Consider the following 16974-nt stretch of genomic DNA (forward strand, 5'->3'; position numbering starts at 1 on the left):
AGAAAATTAATATAAAATTCCATACATCTGATTTCTTCTTAAGGAAAAAAAAATCAACCTAGTGGGACTCATGCCATACACAGCCAAGTGTTCTAGTGAAAGGACCTCACCTCTTTATGCTGGGTCCCAATGGGGCTACTTCTGCTCAGTCCACAGAGAGTAGGAACTTGTTACCCAATGTGTTTGATACCAGAAGTGCTTCAGGTTTCAGAGTTGTTCACATTTGGGAACATTTGCAAAAACCTTACTGGCTGAGCCTCCCTAATACAAAAATGTAATGCTTTAGACATGAGAACCTTTCCAAGTCAGACTTTTGGAATAGGGGTGTTCAACCTGTACATATTCACTAACAGACACTGATTTAGGAGAAATAAAAACAGAAATGTCTTTTATCATGTGTACATTCCTGAAAAATCATAAGCCCAAGACTATAGCATCATTCCCAAAGCCCCATTAACTTGTCTCATAAATTTTATTCCCAGAGTAATTTGTTGGAGGTTTTGATATATACTTAAAATATACTTTTGAAATGATCACATTACAGTGAATAAGTGGTCCTGGAGCAAAAGGTGGCATCATGTAATGTTAAAGCAGGAAGGAAACTAAAAAATTATTGAGTCAATTCATCTCACTCTGGAAAAGGAGAAGGAAAAGGTGACTCATGGAACTGTACTGTTAGTCACCTTTTGTTATTTTAAGAACATCTGATAAAAACAACTTAGAAAAGACTGATTATTGCCCTGTTCTGCAGTCTGGCAGAGATTAAGTAAACCATCTCAGCTCAGGGTTTCAGAGTTTTTCAGCCCATGGTCAACTGTCTCCACTGTTACAGACCACAGGGAGGCAGAACATCACAATGACAAGAAAGTGAGACAACCAGAAAGCAGAGAGAGACAGAGAATATGAGTAGCAAGTGTGTGTGTGTGTGTGTGTGTGTGTGTGTGTGTGTGTGTGTGTGTGTCTGTCTGTCTGTCTGTCTGTCTGAAGGATATGTCCTTCAAAGGCACAACCCAACATTCCTCCAATCAGTACCCACCTTACTCACTTTCCAATTCCTTCCCCTGAGCCTATCAATTTTGAGAATACCACTCGATTAGACCATTGATTAGGTCAAAGCCCTCATGATCCAGTTACTTCAGAAGTGCCACCTCTGAAGACATGGTTTAAAATCAAGCATCAAAATCATGAACCTATTGGAAGAATATTTTATATCCAAACTCTAATAAGTACCTATAGTCTTGACCTTCCAGTCTCCTGTATTAGAACAATATGAAGGAAGCCCAGGCTTTAGAAATAGTAAAAGGACAAGAAAAACTGGACACAAGGGCCACATGTAAAATTGAGAGTAACATCATCTAGACAATGACTTTCAAGTCAAGAATATCACCAACTTAACTGTTATTAATGCCATTTAAACTAATGGCAAAGAACTTTGATGATATATATTTGGAATAATGATGATAGATGACAGTCCACTATGTATAATACACACAGAGATATCCATGCATTCAGCACTTGGCACCTTGACAATTATTAATAATTAGCTGTACAACTGTCTCCTCTGACACATGGGATATGATAGTGTTGTATTTTTATATTGACATCCAGAGGCTGACATGCATCTCAGGCTAACTGGTAAACTTCAGAAAACATCAGGTGAATTTATTTTTTGCTCCAAAGTTTAAAAAAAATAATTAATGACAGATCTTTAAGTTGACATGTTTCTTCAGAGCAAACCCCAAGCATTTCCATTTCACCCACGCACCTCACACCAGCAAAATCTGTGAACCTCCTGATTTCTTTTTTCTTTTTTTTTTCAAGGGAAACAACTTTGTAAAAGTCCAGATGAAAACTTCAGAAAACTGTCTTGACTTCCAATGGGAGCTCTATGGTCTGCTACTCAAATGATGAATACCTATACTTTACAGGCACTGTACATGACTCACTCCAAAGGGCTTACAGTGAAATCACTATTTCTCTAGAATCAAAATTTACTTTGGAAAATATATAATATTCCTTATCTTCCTAAAGACGGGTTAAATAATTATTAAAGACAGTTATGGGAAATGTTATTGGAAGTCTGTTTATACTGTGCCACTAAATTCCTTTCAAATACAAGATAGGAGATTTTGACCTCATTAGATGACAAAATTCAAGAGGGAAATTAATAATACACTTGAAATTAATAATAAAGACAATGTATTTAGAATACTACACACAAATTGATGAGCTTACTGCAATTCTGAATAAGTGGGTTGTACATGCTTGTGTGTGTATGTTGGTGCATGTGTGTGAGTATGTGTGCAGGTGTGTATGTGTTTGTATGTGTATGTGTGTGTGTGTTCCTCTCTCTGTCTCTCGTGTGTGTGTGTGTGTGTGTGTGTGTGTGTGTGTGTGTGTGTGTGTGAGGGCTTTGTGCTCAAGCACTCCACCATTGATCCATATCCCCAGGCCTAATCTTCTGAAATGTAAGATGATGAGGTTTCTTAGCAAGCTCCTAAAATGATTTTACTTACCACTTACTCCAGGTTTCAGTGTGCTATTTTTAATGCAGTCACTTCTGTGATTTCTCCCAGTCTCCCAACACATTTCTTATTGCTCTTTTTCCCCCCGGAAGAAGCCATTACTGCTAAAAACCACCAGAAACCTAACACCGCAGACCAGGAAGGTAAGGTAGACATTTGGAAGAATTTCCATTCATTTAATTTTCATTCCTTGCATTTACACATCCACACACACACTGATCACCTATAACACAAGCAAAGGTACTCTATCATCCAACTTTAGTCCAATCAATCTATCTGGTAATAAAATAGAATTACATAAAAATGTAGTTGAAAAATCCCTGACACCAATTGGAGACTCGAATTCTCTTTCTGGTGCTAGTAATCAGCATGTAACTGGGGTGGTGATGGTGGTGGTGGTAGTGATCTGTTCAGTACAGGGACAGAGAGGAACATAGAGATGATCACACAGTGAAAGGGTTCCTGGAAATCGGGTTCAGAACACAGAAAGAACATGTAGAATTCTAATCATAGTGGGTGACTAACTTCAGAACAACCTATTATATATTTCTTGAAGAACCAGCAGATAGAAATTTGAAGGTACCAAACACTAAGAAATGATAAAAAATAAAAGATGGAAATGCAAATTGTACTGATTTGCTATACATTGAAATATCACCTTACACCATGAATGTGTAACACAACTACCAGTTAATTAAAGTAAAAATTTCAAATCCCATATAAATACATTATAATTCAAAAGAGACATTCATGATGATACATATTACCATTAACTATCTTTCTTGAAATCTAAGGGTGCAGATTTTATAATCTATCGTGGGGTTAAATGCCTTAAAATCACTTACAGATGTTTCATTATTACTCTGCAACTAAAGTTTGCTGGGGGGGTTTGCCCAATACTAGATTTTAGAAGTTTTACCTTAGTGTTACTTATATCTTAGCATAGCAAGGTTATGGAGAGAAAGGCTACTGGGCTGCAGGACAATCCACCACCTGGGAACAGGAAGCAAAAGTGAGCACCATCAACCAAGAGCAGAGGCAGATGGCCCCAATCCCTTGGTACCTGCATCATGCTCTTACTACAGTAACCTGAAGGCGGACATGGCTGCATCTTTTTAAAATGGTTTTTCTTCTACCTCTTACCTCTCTCATTATCCATAATTCCAGATCACTCTGAAGTACAGAGAAATTAAGTCAAGAGAACACAATAAATTGAAGGAGTGCTGAAGAGGACTAGAGAAGCTTCTCAGCAAACATGACACCGGGAAAACTGTGTACATTCTGGGAAAGTCAATTTCCTCTTTATTACAAGAAATTAATGAGATTCAGACATAAGACCCCTAATTTTTTCAAAATCAACTCCAAGACAAAGAATGGTGTCCATGAATGTCTATTCATTTACAAGTAGCTGTGTCTATCTGATAAACACTGACATTTGTGTTTCCCTCCCCTCCTACTAGACTTTTTTTAGTCTTGTATTGAAACCTACTTCCCACTGGCTTGCAAATGAAAAACAAAGTCTGCAGCACCACAAAGGATCATCATCTATGGAGCCTGTAGACAGGATCATCTAGGAGCCTGCTGGAAATGCAGACTTTCAGCCCCTCCTCAGATTACTAGATCAGAATATGCATTTTAACAGGATTTGCTGTTATTCAAATGAATAGTATCATTTGAAAAGCCCTAATTTGTGAGTTCCAAACATCACCCTGTAGCTTTCATAACCCATCATCATATGCCTCCCCCTCCTTCCTCAGCAGATTTATTGAACTATATTTAAATAAAGAGGAAAACTATGCAGTAAATATTTTCCTAGCAGAAGCCACCAAAGACATCTAGGCAACTCTAAGACATTCCCATGAATTTATTTTGAGGCAAATTATATCTACTATTTAACCAATTAATTTGCTTTTTAGCATGTTCCCAAAATCTGTGAATGATGTTGCAGGGATGTAGCTATCCTCCTGTTGGTTGGGCGCTTGAGTTAGTCAACATGATTTCTTCAATATTGCCTCTGGGTCCTACTATTTTTTATGCCTGTCTGCCAAAAATCTACCCTCTGGACTATCTGAGATGGATGTCACATTTTTTGACTTCTCTGGCTGAGACATCACAGAATTCAATTCAGCATCTATAAAGTCCATCTTTAGTTCCCACAGGTCACTATGACAGTTCCCCCACCTTATCCTTCCTATCCCTATTATATAGTGTTGAAGTCATGTGATAATTAACTCTATAGAGGTATCTTCCAGGAGATAAAAAATCATTTGAAGTTTATAAAACAGAATTTGGGGCTATGAAATCAATACAGTTGGCTCTCCTCCACGTACATCTGTTCTGTATCAGTTGCTCAACAAATTGCACATCAACACATTAGAAAAAAATAACTATTTTCTACTGAGCACAAACAGATTGTATTTTATTGTTGCCTAACCAACTCTGCAAACCCAACTTTTACAACAGTACCCTAAGTATCTACATAGTATTTGCATTGTTTTAGGAATGACAGAAACCTAGAGATCATGTATGCAGGAAGACATGCATATATATATGGCTATTACACCTGTGTTTAATAAGGAACCATACCATGTTTGGTTCCAGACACCAGGGATGATTGAATGTGCACGAACTTAAGTGCATCACTGAAACTCCCTTGAAAGACAGGTTTCAGCCTGTTAGTGCCCTTATTCATGAAGTCATGGCAAAAGCTGAGCATAAAAATAAACCTTGAGCCTACGAGATGGCTTAATGGATCAGTACATACTTGGTGGCCTGAGTTAAATCCTACATAAAGGAGCAGGAGAGAAATGACCACAATTTTGTCCTCTGGTCTTATGCATACAGTGTCGCATGCACACCCATGTAACATATATAATCATGCGCGCGTGCACACACACACACACACACACACACATTAATTCCACGAAATATTTTATATCCTGTGGGGTAGGTAAGATGTAATCTGAGAGACAAATCTGAGGTTTGGTCATCTGTACTCCAAAAATCTAAATCTACAAAACTCCAACATCAAAAAGTTTAGGATCACCTACCTTATGCCACATTGCAAAATTTCAAACTTGACCACATGAGTCTAGTGAAGGCCAAGCTACATGAAAAATGATGTATAAATTACCTTCAGGCCACCAGGTAGTCTGTATGTGAAACATGAATGAACCCTGGTTAGACTTGAGTCCCTTTTCAATATACCTTATTTATACATAAGGCAAAGTCCAAAATCTGAGCAATTTCTAATTCAAAATTCTCTCAAGTATGTCTCCTAGGGGATACTCAGCCTTCTTGTAGGATTCCATGTTAGCCCCATAAACACAGCCAGACCATTTCTATCCCTGAGTTCTAGCTCCCTGTAGTGGGAGCAAGGCAGACAGCAGCAGTGAACTGAGCTGAAAAGTCTTGGTGCACATAGCGCCACAGACATACCCACTTCTAAAAGAGAATTTCCAAGCCAAAACAGAGTTAGCAGTGCAGTGCAGAGAGAACCAAGCAAACTGAATACATTAACATCCGCCTAATTCGGAAAATTATCTACGTGCGGCGTGTGTGCACACAATAAGGCCATACGATGCAATGCAGCACAAACAATTAAAAGTTCCTTTCAAAGTAGAAATGCAAAATAGAACGAATATCTATTTTCTATAAATGAATCTAGCCATCTGCCTTGCAAAAGCAGCAGCAGCAGGAGTACCCAAAACAGCAGAAACAGCAGCCTCTCGTGTTAACAATCTATTCTCAAATCTCATGCTCCACATTTCCCCGGCAAACAAGGCTAAAAATACAAGACATGCAACAAATAGTCTTTTGGGATCTTCCATTCCATGGATGGCGTATTCAATCAGAGTAATATTTTCTGTTGACACTCAAGACTGGAAAGGGAAAAAAAAAAAAAGCTATCATATTAGAAAGTGGTATTCAGCATTTTAAGCGTGACTCCAATCTCAAAGTATACTAAACTGAATGCTGTTAAGAGTGTTGTTTTCATACAACATAAATCTCTTGGATTTATCTGAATATATTCGCAGATATATTTAAGCTACTTCAAATTCCTCTATAATTCTTGATAGTTATGAAGATACCATTTTAGCACTTTTGTCAACAAAATGCAAGGGACCACTTATTTCCAGCACAGCTTAGCTACACTATATATTGTAAGCTTTTAAGTCAGAATGACTGGTTTCAAGATCTAGCATATCCTTACTACTCCATGGTCTTGGATTTTTATTTAACCCTCATGCTCCTCTCTTCCTAGCTTACAAATAATAACACTTACCATACTGAATCATTTTAAGGAATAAATGAATTGATGTGGGTAACATACTCAGAATAATTAATGGTACATACTGAATAATATCAAAATCAGTTCATATCCAAAATGCAAAAATGCCTTCCTACAAAGAATAGCCAGAATACAGAGTAAAAATGACTGTTCTCAAACCAACAGTGTAGACAATGAAAGATAAAGGGCAGAGATTGCTAACTGAGTGTGGATCTCCAATGTCCACTTAAAAGCGGGGTTCAAAAAGTGACACACTGTAACCCCAGCACTGGGGAGACAGAGACAGGATATCACTGGTACTTGGGGGCTAGCCACCCCAGCCAATAAATGAGGTCCAGGTTCAGTGAGAGACCCTTTGATAAAGCATAAGATGGAAGGGCCAGTAAGATGGCTCAGTCAGTAAAGGTGCTTGCCACCAAGCCTGATGCCCTGAGTTCTATCCCTGGGTCTCACAGGCTAGAAAGGGGAGAACACTTCTGCAAATTTTCCTCTGACCTCCATCTAGGCACCATAGCATGCACATGCCTCCTCACCCCTGTCTCTTGGTGAGTGAATGAGTGTGTGTGTGTGTTAATAAATAAATATAATTACAATATTAAAAAATAAGACAGGGGGTGATTAAAGGAAGACACCATGTTACCTTCTAGTCTCTCTCTCTGTGTGAACTCTCACATACACTCACAAAGGGAAGAATAAGCATGTGGCTTCTACATGACCTATGTGACTTGGGGTGGATAGGATGGGTTCCATTATTGTTCTACTTCACAGGTTATGACAGCATCAGAATAGACAGTAGGGGGACAATGTCACTCAGAGGGCATTGCCTGGGGTAAAGACAATAAGGATTTCTGTCAAAGGTATAATCCAGAGAGAGAGCACACATGTGAACCTTTACATGACGAGGGCACTCCACAATACTACTACTACTTCCTTAAAGGCCACAATGTTGGGAGTCAATTTTCATACATGTGGCTTGGATCTGTACTCTAATATTTAAAAACAAAACAAAAGAGGCAGTAGAGAAGGCTGGTGAATAGCCTCTATCTCCCAAGAAACCAATTTCTTCATAAACTTCATGTTGTCAACATCTTAAGATGGGTACTGTATTCTGGGAAAGAAGAATAAATAAGTAAAACACAAGTTTACAAGTCATCTAGGAAAGAAGAGAGAAGTGAATCTGTCATCCACTGGGTCTACCTGACCAATCCTGTCAGTCCCGAGAGCATCCAGGGAGAACCCTTGGGACCAGCTGGGCTTCCTGGGACTTGAGTACTTACTACCTCAAGACTGAAACTCATCCATAGCTTGCTCATAGTGAGGAAATACATAAAGAGTTCAGGTGCTTTCACAACCTTCATTAGATAAGACAAAGCAATTAATCTCTTTAGAAATGAGATACTTTAAAGATCTCTTGAGCAGAGAGTGCTTTGTTGGGCAGGAAGAGAAGGTGCCACAGGACTGCTCAAGCCAAGAGCACAATGCTTGAATCAGAGAAAGCCTGGCAGGAAGTTGGGAGGGTGGAAGGTGCTTTACCTTCCGTCTTATGAGCAGATTATATTTTTTGAAACACAGGAACACATGAAGAAAAATAAAAGGAAGGGTTCTCAAATAGCACTAAGAAAGTGCCAACAGCTATAAAAAAAAAATGGGAAGAAGTAGATGTGAGCATGTGTAAATCATATGGCCCTATGACCTAAATGTGTATGTTCTTTGGTGTAAGTGTACCCCTCTAGTTATCAGAAATAAATATCATCATCTAGCCTGCTTAATGACATGATCTCCTCTGCACAGTAGTGGAGATCACAACTCCATCAGCAGCACTCTCTTCTAAGAATAAAACAAATCAGCATGACACAGTGTGGATTCAATTAGCACTTGGCAGGTCACAAGTAACTTTAAACATCCTTTGTCTAAGTTGTAAAGTGTCAAAACCTACAATAATTATGGTATCAGGGTGCTGTCGTTTTTTTTGTTTGTTTGTTTGTTTGTTTGTTTGTTTTACTTTGCCAGCAGGAATGAAACTTCCTCTCTGAAGGCATAAGCTTTGATTAGGAAGGCAGAAAACTGAATGGCATTCTGTGTCAGACATTCTTCCTTCGTGTAGTGCCTTGTCCCAAGTGGATTCCTCATTGAGAATATTTGAAATCAATCATCCAAAATGATCCTCAGATTTTCAGATCTTTTTATATGACGTATAGAAGCAAAGGAAAGTTAGAGGGAAAGGAGATGGTACCCATCACGGAAATTGATACATGGTAAGTACTCTAAGGACACTGCCATGGAATCTCATACATGATATACCACCAAAGCAAATAGAGTCATTCTATATATCCTGTTCACTAAGTTATAACATCTTGGATCAAACCCACAAGAGATATCTTGGATGGGCTACAATTATGTGTCAATGGGAGAGTACTTGCCCACCATGCTCCAGGCACCAGGTCCAATCCCCCAGCACCACCAAAGGAAAAAAGTCATCAGAATTATAAACTATTGACTTGCAAATGTGGGAATTACCTATAGAACTAATCAACCATACACAGCACAGTGAAACTGCTAAACAAGGATGCTACACAAGTCCACAGCATCCAGGTTTTAACACACCAGACCTTGCTGAAATGAGATAACTTAACATGGGAAACACCTCTGATTTGAAAACTTCTATTGTGTCCACCTATCCAAAGCCAGGTGCAAGAGAATTCACTGGTTCTGTAGCCTGCTTAATTCGCATTTCATTAAGTATCTCCAAATTCATCTGTTAAAGGTGAATGGAAACATGAAAAGAGATGCATTACTCAGATTTACTGCTCCATGTATCTTAGGCATCTCTATGATCTGTGCAAAACATTTGTTGTGAATAAGCCTGCAGAGTGTACAGTATGTTTTCCAGGAGACCTTTACAGAACAGCTTGCAGACTAGAGGTGCTAGCCTTGGTTTCGCAGTCAGAAAAACTCCATCCAAGAGGCTTTTGGCATGTTCCCACCTCTTGTTTTGAGCTGGCTTAAAGACAACTCCACAAACCAAATTCTAAGGGCCAGTACCTGGAGTGATCCCACACTGTGAACAGTAAGTAAAAACTCCGACATCTTGATCGCGGGGAAGGAAAAAGAGGAAAGGCACTCACTTTTCCCCCTAATAGTATAAGAAACACTCAGAGTTGACTAAGCAGTGATGCAGTTTGCAGTTCTCTGTAGTAAATTAAATGGCTGAAGCCCGAGCTTCTTCCAGCAAGAGAATGAAGCATGCCTCGATGTAACAGTATGTGGGAATCACCAAAGCTCATATTTAAGCCTTTCCTGCTTTTTGTTTTTTAAACCAGCTCCGTTAAAGAAAAAAAAAAAAAGTTCAGGAAATGAAATGCAAATAGGCGCAAAATAGGATCGTACAGCTGAAAACCTCTATTCACCCTTTAAATTCTTCTTTCCAGGCAGTATAACTGCTCTTAACACCGCTAGCTGCTATAAGAATGACATTATACCAGTTCCGGGGATCGCTGTCAACCCTTCCAAAGGCCTCACAGCTACTGCGACTATGTTCAGGAGACAGAGGAGAAGGTGAGGGGAAGCGTTTAATACAATTACATATTCTAAGCCCGCTGGATGTCACGCAGCAAAGAAAGGTAACGAAGGGCAGGGAACTGAGAAGCTTCTGGATTATTTCAAAGGTAGCCAGGGCACCAGGGCTGTTTGAAACTGTCTGTGATCAGCTTCAAAACAGGTCCGTGGGGTGTATCTTTAAGTTGATGCTCTGCTAGAGTGCAGCGGATCCAGAAAAGGGGGGGGGGAAGCGCGGAGGGGCGGGGAGGGGGTCCTGAGCTTTTTGAGAAGCTGAAATCTTCCTGCTGCTCAAGGAGGCCCCGGTTTCCTAGCTAGAGTATGCACCGAGTAGGGAGAAGATGCACCTGGAGTGAAGCCTCTGGCCAACTGCTTATCCGGCTGGGCACTGCAGGCGCTGTTAAACCCTGAGGTTACACACAGCTCCCCAGAGCTCCCGCATCCACGCGGCCTCGGCGAAGCAAAGCCAGTGCTGGCTTAGAGCCAGAGCTAGGGTCGCCCGAGGGGTACTGGGCTTGGCGCAGAGCTAGGTGACCAGCTCCGCTGCTTCCCCTGAAGGGGGAAAAAAAAAGCGCAGTCTCTATTGGAGCTCATTCGCTTGCCTCTTTCCCTATGTACACCCTAAGATCATCGTGGGCGCCCACCCAGGAACGAGCTCGCACAAGAAGGAAAAGTGGAAAGGACCGAGGCGAGCGAGGATGAGATTAAAGAGACAAGCTATCCAGCCTGCAGCAAATAGGGAGGGTTTGGAAAAACCGAACAGGTGCTGAGACTCAAGGGTAGGGGCCCGGGTCACAGCAACCTGTAGGATTGAGGCAGATAGCAAACTTGGATTGCCAGGCAGTGGTCCCCCGGAGCTCCTCCACCCGGTTCCCACCGAGTCGCGCTCCGCACGCGGGAGAGAAGCGAGCACAACTTGGGAAGCCCACGCTGAAGGTGCGGGTCCCGCTCCTCCACCTCCGTCCGCTTCTCTGCGCGCACCGCCGTCCACCCAGAGCTTACCTCGGGCAGCCGCAGCCCCCGCCGCCCAGAAACAGAGTCCTAGCCACGGGAGCCATCGGCGCGCTCCGCAGCCGCCGCCCGCAGCTGCCGTCCCCATGCTCGGAGCTCCACTCTGGATACGCTCCTCTTCCACACCCTGGGAGTCCGCGAGACACGACGGCTGGGTGGTGGTGGGGGGACCACCTCCAGTAGGTTCCCCCCACCCCGGAGGGTGGTGGTCTGTGGTGAGTCTATCCTCTCCACCGCCGTTCCCTACGGAGCGGGGACACCGGATGGGCAGCGGGACAGAGCGCGCGTCCCCATCGCCTCCTGCGGCGCCGCCCGCCGTCCCCGCTGTGCGGACCGCAGCCCCAGCTCCTCTCTGGGTCCGGGACTACCAAGCTGAGCCAGGAGACCGCATCGCTAATGAGCTCCGGGACCGCCCCTGGCTCCGCCCCTCCGCGGCGGCGACCAATGAGACGCGCCGGGGCGGGCCGGAGGGCGGGGCCGAGCGCGGGCGCCGCAGGTGAGCCCGCAGCAGCCGCACGTGCGGGCTCAGCCTCCCCGCTGCAGAGGCTGAGCCCGCGCGTGCGGGAAGGCAGGCGGCGCGCCCGAGCCCCGCAGCCCGAGGCGAGGACGCGCGTCCGCAAGCCGAGCTGTGCGGAGCAGCCCGACCTCTTGGAGGCGGGCGCCCAGCGGCGGGATGCAAGGCGTCTTGCTGGCTACCTCAGAGTGAGGGAGACAGAGGCTTCCAGGAAAAGCAAGGTTTCACTCAACTTTGAGTCTTGACTCTCCTAGCTACTGCTGTTTAACCAGCAGCAGAAAAATAAATAAATAAATAACACCATAAACTATTCCTGCGACTGTGCTAATTATGCCCAAATGTGAAAATTAAAGAAGCAGAGGATGAATGGAGGGTGCTTGTGGATGTGTGGGATCGAGTCTTGCTTTGCTTTGTTTGAAGAAAGCACTCTCACTTCCTCGTTTTCCTTTTTCTGTTTTAGGTGTTACTCCGGAATCTCCAAAGTTCTCAAGGGTTGCCTCATTGCTGGCCACTTATATTTTTGTTGATTTCAACCCAGACCCTGGAAACTGCCTTTTTAGTAAGTAAAGGGAAAGTTTAAAAAAAAAAATAAGTTTTTTGTTTGTTTCCTCTTTATTAGGTGGTGAGATCTTTCTTAACTGATCTGGGAAGGGCCTCAACGTCGCTTTTTATCCTCTGCAGTAGGCTACTGGTTTCTTCAGGCAGACAACCTCTCTTCCCCTAGACAATAGGTTGGCTTCCTGTCCAGGGCTCCGCAGTGAGACCATGGCTTTCGGTCTGAAGCCATCAAAACGCCTCTAGGACTCAGCTGGTCAGAAATCTGGGTCCTCACTTCCAGGGTAGTCTCAAGGGAGAAGGAAAACTTGGCTTTCAAGACAGCATTGCAGACTCTTCTTCAGTGCTATCAAGCTCAGTATTGACAGATGCACACAACAAGGGAACATGTCTTGCGGAAGTACTTCCTGCTCCCAAACACCTCTCTATGGAGAATAAACAGTTTAAGGTGAGGTGATTGTTGTGGATGAGGTAATTGCACTAACTTACTTTGTCCTAAAGACAAAGAGGCTGATAGATGGAAAGATTGATTACCTGATAAGCACATAGACCATCCCCCTCTGAGGACACCAGGCTTGTGAATGTCAGCAGAAGGAGCTGATTTTTCCTACAGAGCTCTTGCAGCTCAATAACAGGTGTGGGTCCTGGGCAAGAAAACCAAGCTCTGGGGAATGGATACTTCAAAGCAAAGACTAATGTGAGGCTGGCAAGGGACTCGCCTGGAAATCTCTTTAGAATCTTGGTAAATGAGGGGTTTGTCCTTTTCTTCTGAGAAGGTGAATTGAAAATTAATCTACCAAATATGCTTCACCTGTCTCCCAGAAGCTACTCATTCATTGCCTGCCTTTCTGTATTCCTCAAGACTATGTGGCAGTCCTGTTACAAATGAGTTTTGTTTTTTTTTTAAGAAAAATAGTCATATTTCCAAGATTCTATGGCCATAGTTAATTCTTAACTATTGTCCCCACAGGGAGCGAATGTAAAAATCAGTTTATTTTGAGAAAGACTCAGAGAAACAGATTAGCTAAATTTATATTAATAATTTCAACAAAAATCGATGAATGAAAGAGGAAGAAATCAAATTACCTTTGAACAAACCCTAGTCTCCGGAACAGGTCTTCATTCATGTTTTCAAAGAAGACTCTATAAGGCAGATATAGTATCACTATCAGAAGGTAAGGACAGTGAAGTTGACTTCAGGAGTAAATTGCCCAAGGCCAGTCTAAGTAAGTGGTTGTTGAAGATAAGAACAAGAACTAGATCCATTTTGTGTAATTCTAAACTCACAGTGCAAGCCACAGGCGTGTTTGGCGCCAGAGGATTATTTAATTATTGGCTGAACAACCGGTTGCAGCTTCAGTGTTACCAGAAGTGATCTACACCCTATATTATACACGACATATTATGAGGTACACCTGAATTTCCTGTATTCGTTTAACTTCAGATAAATGCAGCATGTGCAGCTGTTCCATTTGTATAAATAACAATATCTATTTGGATGAAACAATTGGGCGGTTGTCACTCACAATTAGTTCCTCTGTTCAAGCAGCCACAGCTTAGAATGGGAGAACTGGGGTTGGTGAGATGGATTATGGGTAAACTTGCTTACAGCATAAGCCTGTCCACTTGAGCCTGATCCAGGGATCCAGTAGGGGAAGGAGAGCACCCTATTCTCAAAAGGCCTTATCTGACAGCTACAAACACGACTTAAACACCTTTGTACCTACATGTACACACACACACACACACACACACACACACACACACACACACACACGCACATACATACACACACACATACATACATACACACATACACACATACACACACACACACACACACACACACACACACACACACACCACAAAGAAGAAAAGAAGGAGAGGGAGGAGAAAGAAAATAACTACCCTAAGACTCTGAATACAAAGGGACTCAAACCCTCACTGCCAAGAGTTGGCTGGTTTAGGGCAGACAAATCAGCCCCTCCTGTTTCCTCAACCGCAAACCAATGGTTTGCAAACAGTTCAATGTTATAACCAGTTGCATTTACTAATCATCAATTTTTAACTCTGGGGTATCATGATTTTGAATACAAGTCACTCAACTGCATTGGAAATTAAGCTATGTCTTCTGGAATTGAAATAATTGTTTAAGAAACACATTGTGTTCCAGAGAGATTATCTTGGATTATAGCTAAGCTTTAATATTAACTATAACCCAGTATGTCTTAGTAGGATCAGGCTGCTGTAACAAAATACTGAAGAGTGACTAGCTTCAAATAATATAAATTTATTCCTACGCCTATGAATGCTAGACAACCCAAGACTAAGGAGCTGGTGGATTCAATATTTACTGAGGACCCATTTCCTGATGGTGCTCTGTCACCTCTCACCATCTCACAGTGGAAAGGTGAAAGGAAGGTCTCTTGTATGAAGTTATTGATCCCATTCATGAGGTCTCCAACTTCATCACCTACGAAAAGTCCTGCCTCCTGAGCCCATCATCTTGGTAACTATGAAATGGGTGAAAGGGGCATACATTCAGACCAAAGCTAATATTAATTCAAGGAAGAGAGTTAGTAAAGTGTTATATTTTTATATTTTTGCTTTTTGAATTGATGGTGATAATTTTATAACAATTCATCCACAAAGGAAAGAGGTATGAAACTTAGATCATCTCTACTTCTAAAAAGTAAAAAGAAAAAAGAAATGACTCACCCTAGGAGGAGAAGCAATAGCTATTGAGTTTGGAGATATATTCCTTCTACATATATGCATTTTTCATAGGCATTATAATGTCTTATTTAGTTTCTGTCTTTAGTGTGATAAAAACACTGTGCTAATGTGACCTGAGTAAGGAAAGCGCTTATTTGTCTTATAGGTTATTTATGCTCCTTCACTGAGAGACACCAAACCAGGAACTCAGCAGGCACCAGGAGGCAGGAACTGAAGCAGAGTCATGAAGAAGAGCTGCTTCCTGGCTTGCTCCTCGGGGCTTGTTCAGCCTGCTTTACTCTAGGACTCAGGATCACCTGACCCCGTTGTGGCGCTGCCCACAGTGAACTGGGCCCTCCCATATCAACCATTAATAAATAGAAAGCCTCTCAGTGTTGCCCAAAGCCAAATCACTGGGAGCAATGCTTTAACTGACGTTCCTTTCTCTGGTGATGTTTGTATCAATGGACAAATCCTTCTCAGCACATTTAGGGAGAGTTGTCTGCATTTGGGAAAACAGTACTTGACCAATCTGCTTGGTATAAGTAGCAGAACTCTAAGAAAAGTGAATAAAGTAGAAACAGTCTCTTCTAGGAGATGCAGAGGGACGATGGGAGATTTAGAGTTCATAGGAAGGCTTGCCAAAGATGTGACCTTCCTTTTTGGAATCCCAAGAAAGCATTGTGTTTGTGGAGGTAGCATCGTTCTTTACGACAATGGGCAGAGACATTGTATTTTTAATGTACCCTACTGAAAACTAACATTAACACTCAAGAAAGGAAACCATGACTTTTGACAGGAAAGCATTCAAAATGAAGGGGCAGATGTTTTCTTTTTCTCTTTTCTTTACTTTTTCTTTGTTTGTGTGCTGCCTGAAACAGTGGATTAAACTCTCTTGGGATGAGCACATGACTCATTTAAAAAATAAACAAAGGCAAGATGCTGAAGCCAGTGAGATAAAGACCTTTGGGCACAGAGCAGAGATATAACCAAAAAGGGAAAAAAAAAAAAAAAAAAAAAAAAAAAGACGCTGAGAAGCACAGTAAGGCTTTCTGGAAGAAGAGCTGAAAATACCATGCAATGTATATCTGTGTCAGAATTTACCTAGCCTACGAGCTAAGTGGGCAATCTGAGTTGTAATAGATGTTAGAATTAATCTTCTTAGGGGGTTAAAATACGTGTCTTCTCTTGGGCATCGGTCAAGGACCAGTTATCTCCCTACACTTGTGATACAATATTGCAGCTTCTTCCCCCTTGAACTTGTCCACTGTTTCTGAAGATCCAACTAATATCTATTTCTGGCTCTGCAACTGCTGGATGTTTGTGATAAAAGCCATTGTCTCCATTAATCACACAATTATGTTAATACATGTGAGAAGACTGAAAATGAACTGGACGAGAGGGCAACAGCTGGCAGCCTCAATTGGTGAACTTGGCAATGCAATTAAATGAGATATTTTGCACATCTCCCGTGTGGGAATGCTGCATGGCAGTCATTTCCGAGGACAGTCTTGTTCAATAAGAGCGGCACAATTCAGAAATGGGTGCAACTGACTGTGGGCATGCTGTCCTGTATTCAGTACGGTGTGTGCTCAGCTTGGCACCTAATTCATGAACATACTGGAAAGCAGAGGAGAGACACGGGTGTTAAAAGCTGTAAGCAGTTCACATGGGATGTTCTGTCTGTGTACAATAATCCAGGTTAACGGCCGTCTCTGTATAAGACAATATGAGGTCACTTGTTAAGTAAACACTCTCTCACACATAGACAAAATTAGAGAAGTCTATTTTAGAGATTGGGCTATAAA

The 16974-nt window shown here is 42.0% G+C and overlaps 1 protein-coding gene across 7 annotated transcripts in view; it reads right to left on the reverse strand.

Annotated features, from left to right (window-relative positions):
- Unc5d (unc-5 netrin receptor D) overlaps positions 1–11758 on the reverse strand; it is a 548490-nt gene extending 536732 nt beyond the window's left edge. For all 7 annotated transcript variants that reach the window (XM_036209478.1, XM_036209477.1, XM_036209476.1 and 4 more), the window contains exon 1: positions 11374–11758. In XM_036209478.1, the coding sequence (XP_036065371.1) occupies positions 11374–11470 (97 nt within the window). In that variant the 5' untranslated portion in view covers positions 11471–11758. The remainder of the gene's footprint in view (positions 1–11373) is intronic.
- Between the last annotated feature and the right edge of the window lie 5216 nt (positions 11759–16974).

This window comes from Onychomys torridus, chromosome 17, assembly GCF_903995425.1.
Source record: "Onychomys torridus chromosome 17, mOncTor1.1, whole genome shotgun sequence".
NCBI classification, from domain to species: Eukaryota; Metazoa; Chordata; class Mammalia; order Rodentia; family Cricetidae; genus Onychomys; species Onychomys torridus.